General features: G+C 38.8%; 1 protein-coding gene across 1 annotated transcript in view; it reads left to right on the plus strand.

Moving 5' to 3' along the window:
- Positions 1-2,597: 2,597 nt before the first annotated feature.
- The window catches only part of LOC103610425 (DNA-dependent protein kinase catalytic subunit-like), a gene marked incomplete at both ends in the record, with an annotated part of 38,675 nt that continues 32,997 nt past the window's right edge, over positions 2,598-8,275 (plus strand). Inside the window, 6 exons of the mRNA XM_008594596.1 lie at positions 2,598-2,674; positions 2,776-2,868; positions 4,482-4,556; positions 5,721-5,829; positions 6,341-6,453; positions 6,541-6,640. Of these exons, the coding sequence (XP_008592818.1) occupies positions 2,598-2,674; positions 2,776-2,868; positions 4,482-4,556; positions 5,721-5,829; positions 6,341-6,453; positions 6,541-6,640 (567 nt within the window). The remainder of the gene's footprint in view (positions 2,675-2,775; positions 2,869-4,481; positions 4,557-5,720; positions 5,830-6,340; positions 6,454-6,540; positions 6,641-8,275) is intronic.

Raw genomic sequence — 8,275 nt, forward strand, 5'->3', positions numbered from 1 at the left:
AAAAATTGATTATACATATTTTGGGGGTTCAACACTGAGATATGTTGATCAAATCAATATTACTAGCATATATATTGTTACAAATCGTAATTATTCTTTATGCCCCTTGTCCAATCTCTCCCCATCCCCTTCTTGCTCCCCTTCCCCCCTCTAATTATCCTAGATTTCTTCTCTCCTGAAAGAGTAATGGTTACTCTGTTGATTTGTTGTCTAGATGATCTGTCCAATGCTGAGAGGTGTGATCATGTCCCCCAATATTATCATAGAGCAGATGCTTTTTCCATCACTCTGAAATGGGCTTTGTGGAGAGAGACATCCTCTTCTTTCCTTTAGCTCTGCTGGTGACTCTCCTATGTCAGTGCACTCCAGTGGCTGGCAGACCATCTGTGTGGTGGTTGTGGTGTCTAGCCTCTTTCGCAGCAGCCATGGTTATTGTGGCTGTGGTGGGCCACCCACATGGAGGTGATGTTTTTGGCATGCTCCTTGGTGCTGGTGGTGTGCCTGGTTGTGGGAGGGGGGCCCGTCCCCGGTCTCTGGCTCCAAGTATCCGGTTCCCAGGCAGGCCCCAAGGCACTGGGGATGTGCCTGGCCTCGAACTAATTTGTTGTCCTTTGCTTCTAAAACGGGGGAACTTCCTGTGGGAACTTCCTGTAGGAACTAGTACTTGAGCTGTGTGGTTGAGCTAAATGCTGCTTTGCTGCTGTTTCCCTAGGGAAGGCTTTTTGTGCAGCTCAGGGTTTATTGGTTGCCCTTATATGTACTTCTGGCTCTCCAGAGACCTGTTGGATCTGTGTTGTGTAGAAACTCTGATCTGGGCCTGTGAGTTTTTTCATCAAACTGCACCCCATGCAATTCTGCATTCTCAACCAGTCTCCTCTGAGTGGACCTGTGCTGATTGGGGGGGTGCATCGGCTGTCTCTGTTGTGTCCCAGTGTTCTCCCAGTTGGCCTGTCTCCCCTACTGCCCCTGCTCCAAACACTTCCCATGTGATGGGCCCTGCCCCAATCCTTTGTGATGACTCACCTGCCTCTGAATGGCTCTTTTTTTTCAGTTCTGGCCCCTCGCTCCTGGGTAGGTCCATGGGAACCCTATTAGTGGTCTTGCTGTCCTGGGGGCTGCCAAGGCCCTCTTCTCCCCTGCCATCTCCATGTAACTCCATTTGAAGGGCACAGCTGCGGCTCCTGCACTCCTGCTCCATGTGCTCATCAGCTCAAGCCTTAAAGAGGCCACAGCCTGAAACCCTCAGAGCAGTTTTTTTCTTCCTCTGATTGTGGTTTCTCTCGCCTTCATGAACTCCATGGGTCTCTCCTCCTCTTCCCCTGAGCTCCAGCGGCCCCAGCTTGGCTGATGTTACATTTTTATAGTTGTAAATTGGTTGATTTGTGAGAGGGAGTGATGTCGGGAACCATGTATTCTGTCTTTCTAATGTTTTTAAATTTAAATATGTCATTGTGTGAAAACCTGTTGTATTCTATTTTTAAAATAAGTATACAGACTTTCTCATCTCTATGGCCGGATCTCTTAATTAATAGGTGAGATTTTCTTCCTTAAAGATCAGTGCTGACCAAGGTTTTGAAATAATGTAAACAACACTTTTAAAAGATGCTATGTATGGTCAAGTTTGTAGTAATGGGAAAATATCAAATAAAAAAAAAACTAACAATCTCATGAATTGTGTTCCATCGTCAGGGTTTCAGAGTTAGAATCCATTTTTGTTCATTTTGTGACTTGTTTCCGAAGCTCATCCAAGTTTACTCAGTATTCAATAATATGTCCTTTCCCGTCCGAGATTACTGGGGAGTGTACTCACATCAGTTTTCTATTGCTGCTGTAATAATTAACCACAAGCTTAGTGGTTTAAAACAACACAGGTTTGTTAATCTTACAGTTTTAAAACAACACAGGTTTGTTAGTCTTACAGTTCTGTCGTCAGAAACCAGACACAAGTCACACCAGACTAGAACCAAGGTATCAGGCAGGGCTGCTTTCCTTTCGGGACGCTCTAGGGGAAAATCCATTTCCTTATTCATTCAGGTTGTAGGACTGACGTCTCTGGAATTTGCTGATGTTCCTTGTTTCAAGAAGGCGCCCTCTTTGGATCATTGACCTGTCCTCAAAGCCAGCAATAGTGCGTCAAGTCTCTCTGAAAAGAGATTTAGAATCTCCTGCTCTTTCAGCTTCCCATCTCTTCCAGCCACTCTTCTTTCTGCCCCTGCTTTTAAGAGACCTTGTGATTACATTGAGCCCATTGGATAATGCAGGATGATTTCTCCATTTTAAGATCAGCTGATTAGCAACCTTAATTCCATCTGCAACCTTAATTTCCTTTTCCCATGTAAAGTTAACATATTCCCAGGTGTGAAACCAGAGATCAGGGCAAAGGCATCTTAGGGGAGCCATTATTCTGCCCACCACATCCCTGAGGAACATCGTCTAGAATGTTTTGTTTTCCTGGTCTTAATACAGCAGGCTTAGGTTTCTTAGGTTAGTGTTTTATCACTTATAAAGCTGCCTTGGAAACCATGGAACCCCTTAAGGGGTGGTTTATGAAATGCTTCTTGGCAACTCTTGTTAACTTACTTTTTTTTTTTTTTTAGCATTACAGACTTCCTTAGTTTTTTCCAGAGATTTTGGTTTGCTTGTATTTGTTCGGAAATCACTTAGCTTTGATGAAGTAAGTTAAAAATTTTCATCTTGCTTTTTTTGTATATTCCTTTGTGTTGAAGTAACTCTTGATTTTATCCTTATTTACTATGTGTATTTCTTTTATTATAGTTTCGTGATTGCAGAGAAGAAGTCCTAAAATTTTTATGTGTTTTCTTAGAAAAAATTGGCCAGAAGATCATGCCATACTCTCTTGATATTAAGGTAAGGAGGGAAAAAACATACCTCGTTATGTATTAACATCTATGTTAACTTATGATATAAGTAACTTGAATTTTTATTTTATGCCTTTCTTGTTGGGGAGTTTACTTATTTCTGCTTGATTGTGTTAGAAATGAAGTGGGCTACTCTTTTTTTTTTTTTAGATTTAGTAAGCTAAGGCTCTTGTCAGAGAAATTACTCTGATAATTTTTTTTGTAACTATCTTGATATCTTTTTGCACATGGGGTAAATGATACCTTTTATGAAAAGCTATAATAAGTTGGATTTTTTTTAAATTGTGGGGAGATTCCAGAACACTTTAAAAGACCATTAAAGAATCCTCCCATTGGGTAAGGTCCATATTTCCTGTAGTTGATGTGTTCTCTTTGACGACAGTCTGAAGAGTTTGGCTCTCTCATGCTTTCCATCCTTCTCCAACCTGCCCTCCCCAGGTTTCCTAATAATTTACTGTGGAAGTAGCAATCATAAATTAAGTTGTTCTTTCTCAGCTTTTCTGTACTTTCTACAATTGCCACATCTCAAAGTAAGTTGTTTTTGTTGGTCCTGAATTTGCTTGTAGGTCTAATGTGCTAAGAGTTGATGAAGAAGTATATATTCAATCTGAGGTCATTTACAACAAGATGTTTTGTAAATTATAATGAGATAAAAATATATGAACTATTACTTTTAATGGTTATCAGTGTTTTGACTTATGGTCTATCTTGATTGGAATCTTAATATTTCTTTCTTTTTTTTTTTCCCCTTTTTGTCTTTTTTTTTCATGACCGGTAACGGGATCGCAACCCTCGGTGTCGCGCCCGTATCGCGACCGGCAACGGGATCACAACCCTCGGTGTCGCGCCCGCACCATGCTCAGCCAGTGAGCGGACCGGTCTCTATATGGGATCTGAACCCTCGGCGGGAGCGCCGCCATGCTCCCAAGCGCCGCACTCTATGAGTGCGCCACCGGGCTGGCCCAGAATCTTAATATTTCTAAAGATTGTCTGAGCAGTAGGAGTAGCTAATACTTGCAGTGCTTCACAGTTTACAACGTTCTTTAATCTGCAGTTTGTCTTAATTTTTACAAAAATGCTGTGAGCAAGGTATTCTTACTCTCTCTGGCTTACAGATGAGACTTAGAAGTTAAGAAACCCACCCGTCTTGTGGAGTCAAGTTGCCTCATTCCAGGGTGCCTGTTGTTTCCTTATGTCGGGCTGTTTTCTGAGAGAGTCCTGGTCACTCTTAGAATTTCTTTAGTCACCCCATTTCTATTTCTATTTCTTTCTTGATATATGGCAACAAGTGCTATGGAAAGTATGTAAGGAGGAATGGCTTGTTTTTTTGTTTTTTTTAATAATCCTGCTGAGGTGTCCATTTATTTTGTGTTTCTTTTGGTTATTGTTGATAGCATTACCACAGTATATTGCATCAATGTTTTCAGTAATTTCTGGTGTCTACAATCATATGCTCTAATGTTAAGCTTTTAACAGCTAAATAGTAAATATCAATAGCATACATTGGTATTGCTTCTTTCTGAAAAACAAGTTTTAGCTGTTGTTAATTCTTAGTTCTTATAACTTATTGACAATTTTGGTATATCTCCTTTTAACATCTAGAATATTTGTACCAGCGTTTATACAAAAGATAGAGCTGCTAAATGTAAAATCCCAGCCCTAGACCTTCTCATTAAGGTAATTTTATATTTTTAAGTACATGTATTTTATTTAACATATAACATAAAACAGAAAATTGGAGTTTTGAGTTTTGTTTTTGGGGAGGATAGGATTGAAGCACATTGATGCATGGGTAAGATGTGCATTTTCCAACTGTCACTTGACAATACCCTGTGTATTCGTCAGTTTTCTGTTGCTTATAGCAGAATACCTGAAATTGGGTAATGTATAAAGAAAGTGAAATTCATTTCTTACAGTTTTGGAGGCTGGGAAGTCCAGGTCTAGGGGGCACATCTAGTGATGGCCTTCTTGGCAGGGACTCTACAGGGTCCTGTGGTGACAGGATAGCACATGGCTAGGGCTGAGCAAGAGTGTGTGTGTGACATTCTTCTTCCTCTCCTTATGAAGCCCCCTAGTGCCACTCCCGTGATAGCCCACTCATCTATTAACCCATTAATGCATGAGTGAATTAATCCACTCATGACAGCATAGACCTCATGGTCCGATCACCTCCCAAAGGCCTCACCTCTCAAGTACCATGTTGGGGATTCAGCTCCAATGTGAGCTTGGGGGACACTGAAACCACAGCACCCTGGTACTTTGTCCTCAGACCCTTTGGGGTAATAAAAGAAGAATTTGAGTTTGTGAGGGGAATGAAGGAGAAAAATAACTAAGGAATTTACTGCTTTTCTGTTTACCACCCTTACTGCCTTTACCACCTTCGGCAAAACCTAATGCTATTAGGATTTGCCAAAAGGTCACCTCATTGTATCTCTGAGTTTTTTCCTGAAACCTCAGCAGTGGAAATAGGTCTATGCATTGCATTTAAGTGGATGTCCGGGTCTCTCACCTGCATCTCTGCCTCTTTTTGCATCTCTCAAAATTCTTTTGGGTCTGATTGGTCCGTGGTCTTGAGTGCCTCTGAGAGAATGGTTCTAGTCATGTTACTGGTTTCTTAGAAAGGTAAAATTAAGCCTAGATCATCCTTCCCCTTGTGTTCTTCCACCACCCACCTCAACTTTCACCTCCCAAATAATCTGGTTAGATGCGAGTCCTGAGAGGCCAAGTTGAATCCCCTAGAGACACAGGATTCTGAAACTTTGCTCTATGAAGATGCATGGAGATAGAGGATGCCTTTTCTTTATTTTCCTCTCTAGAAAATGCTAATTTGTATTCTTTTAGTTACTCCTGACTTTGAGAAGTTCTAGACTCATTGATGAATTTAAAGTTGGAGAATTATTTAGTAAATTCTATGGAGAACTTGCATTGAAAACAAAAATACCAGATACAGGTGAGATGCATTTAAATATTATTTTTAAATATTTTAATACATTAACAAATTATTAGCGTAAGACAGATTTCCTNTACAGGTGAGATGCATTTAAATATTATTTTTAAATATTTTAATACATTAACAAATTATTAGTGTAAGACAGATTTCCTCTACCGAGATCTTTATATGTTTTACAGATGAATTCTTTATTCTGAAAACAAACCAAAATGGAAACAAACAAAAACAGTGTGTGAAGACTTGCATTTATAAGATTGTTAATCTTTACAAAATGATTCCTTTAAATAGAAAACTCACAACACCTGTCAAATATAATTTAGTTTACAATAATAGATTCGCATAAAACTTATCAGCAAAGATTTCAGTTTGTAACACTAGATACTTTGTATGTCTTACTGTGAAATTACTTTTGAATTAAGCATTCTCTCATTTTCTTATTTATACATTTTTGTTAATTTAACTTATTTAAATGTATTTTTTGGCCTTCATTTGTCTAAAATTTATTTTTCAGTTTTAGAAAAAGTATATGAGCTCCTAGGAGTATTAGGTGAAGTTCATCCCGGTGAGATGATAAATAATTCAGAAAACTTGTTCCGTGCATTTCTGGGTGAACTTAGAACCCAGGTATGATAAACTTCATGATATTCCATTTTCATAGATTTGGTTGTATTTTTCTATTTTAGTGATATCTTCTTAAAACTTTACTTTTAGATGACATCAGCAGTAAGAGAGCCCAAACTACCTCTTGTGGCTGGATGTCTGAAGGGGTTGTCTTCACTTCTTTGTAACTTCACTAAGTCCATGGAAGAAGGTATTGCTTGGCTTCACTTGATTATCTTTCTCTACTTAAAACAAAAATTGCCTGTTTATTTTCTTGAACTTTAAAACAATTGTGAATTCACATGTAGTTGTGAGAAATAATCCAGAGACCCACCCGTGTGCCCTCCCCAGTTTCCTCTGATGATGGCGTCTCTTGTGACTTTAGTGTGATAGCACAACAGAATATTAACATCGATAACCATCCACTGACATTCGTCCGATGTCACCAGATTTACAAGCACGTGTTTGTGTGTATTTAGTTCTATGCAATTCTATCATGTGTAGGTTTGTGTATATGCCACTATAGTCAAGATACTAAACGAATTCATCACCACAAGGGTCCCTTGTGCCACCTTTTTTAGCCACAGCCACCTCTGTTCCTCCCCCACCCCCAATGATCACTAATCTGTCTCCATCGGTAGTTTTGTCATTTCAAGAATGTTGTACAAAGGGATTCATATGACTTTTTGTGTCTGGCTTATTTCATTTAGCATAATGTCTTCCAGGTTCATCCATGTTTTATCATGTGTCAGAATTTCCTTTTTAAGGATGAATAATATTCCATTATACAAATATACCACATTTTGTTTATCCGTTCATCCATGGATGGACACTTTTTGGCTGTTAATAGTGCTGCCGTGAACACTGATGTACANTTTTTTTTTGATAATGGCCATCCTAATGGATGTGAAGTGGTATCTCACTGTGGTTTTGATTTGCATTTCCCTGATGACTAGGGATGTTGAGCATCTTCTCAGGTGCTTATCAGCCATTTGTTTATCTTCTTTGGAGAAATGTCCTGATCGTTTGCCATTTTTGAGGGGTGGAAGGGATAGCTGACCAGTATGGGGATCAAACCCTTTGATCTTGGTGTTACACCTTTGCCCATTTTTTAGGTTAATCAGGTTTATTTTTACTATTTGTTGTTGAGTCTTAGATGTTGTTTATATATTGTGGGTATCAATATCATCTCAGATTTATGATTTGCAAATATTTTCTCTCATGGTGTGGTTGCCTTTTTACTCTTTTGATTGTGTCCTTTGATGCACAAAAATTCTTTATTTTGATGAAGTCCAGTTTATTTTTTCTTTTGTTGGTTTTGGAGTCACATCCATGAAATTGTTACCAAATATCTCATTTGTTGCTTCTGCACCTTTGTAGAAAATCAGTTGGGCATGATTTTGTGGGTCCACTTCTGAGTTCTGTGCTCCATTCTGTTGGTCTCTTTGTCCCGAGGCAATGCCACACTGACTTTTTGACTATAGCTATATGGCAAGCCTTTGCCTTGAGTTGAGTAAGTCTTCCCATTTTATTCTTCTTTTTAAAAATAATTTTAGTATTATAAGGCCTATACTTTTCCATTATAAGTTTTAGAGTAAGTTTGTCTGTCTACAAAAAACCTTTTTGGGATTCTGATAGGCATTGCATTAAAACAGTATATCAGTTTGGGGAGAATTGACATCTTTATTATGTTGAGTTTTCTAATCCATGAATGTGGTATATCTCGCCATTTGTTTAGGTCTTCTTTGATTTCTTTCATCAGCATTTTGTAATTCTTAAGACATAGATCCTTACCTATTGATCTTAAATTCTGCTTAATATACTTTTCTTCATAGGTATCAACAAT

This window comes from Galeopterus variegatus, unplaced genomic scaffold (assembly GCF_000696425.1).
Source record: "Galeopterus variegatus unplaced genomic scaffold, G_variegatus-3.0.2 Scaffold11123, whole genome shotgun sequence".
NCBI lineage: Eukaryota > Metazoa > Chordata > Mammalia > Dermoptera > Cynocephalidae > Galeopterus > Galeopterus variegatus.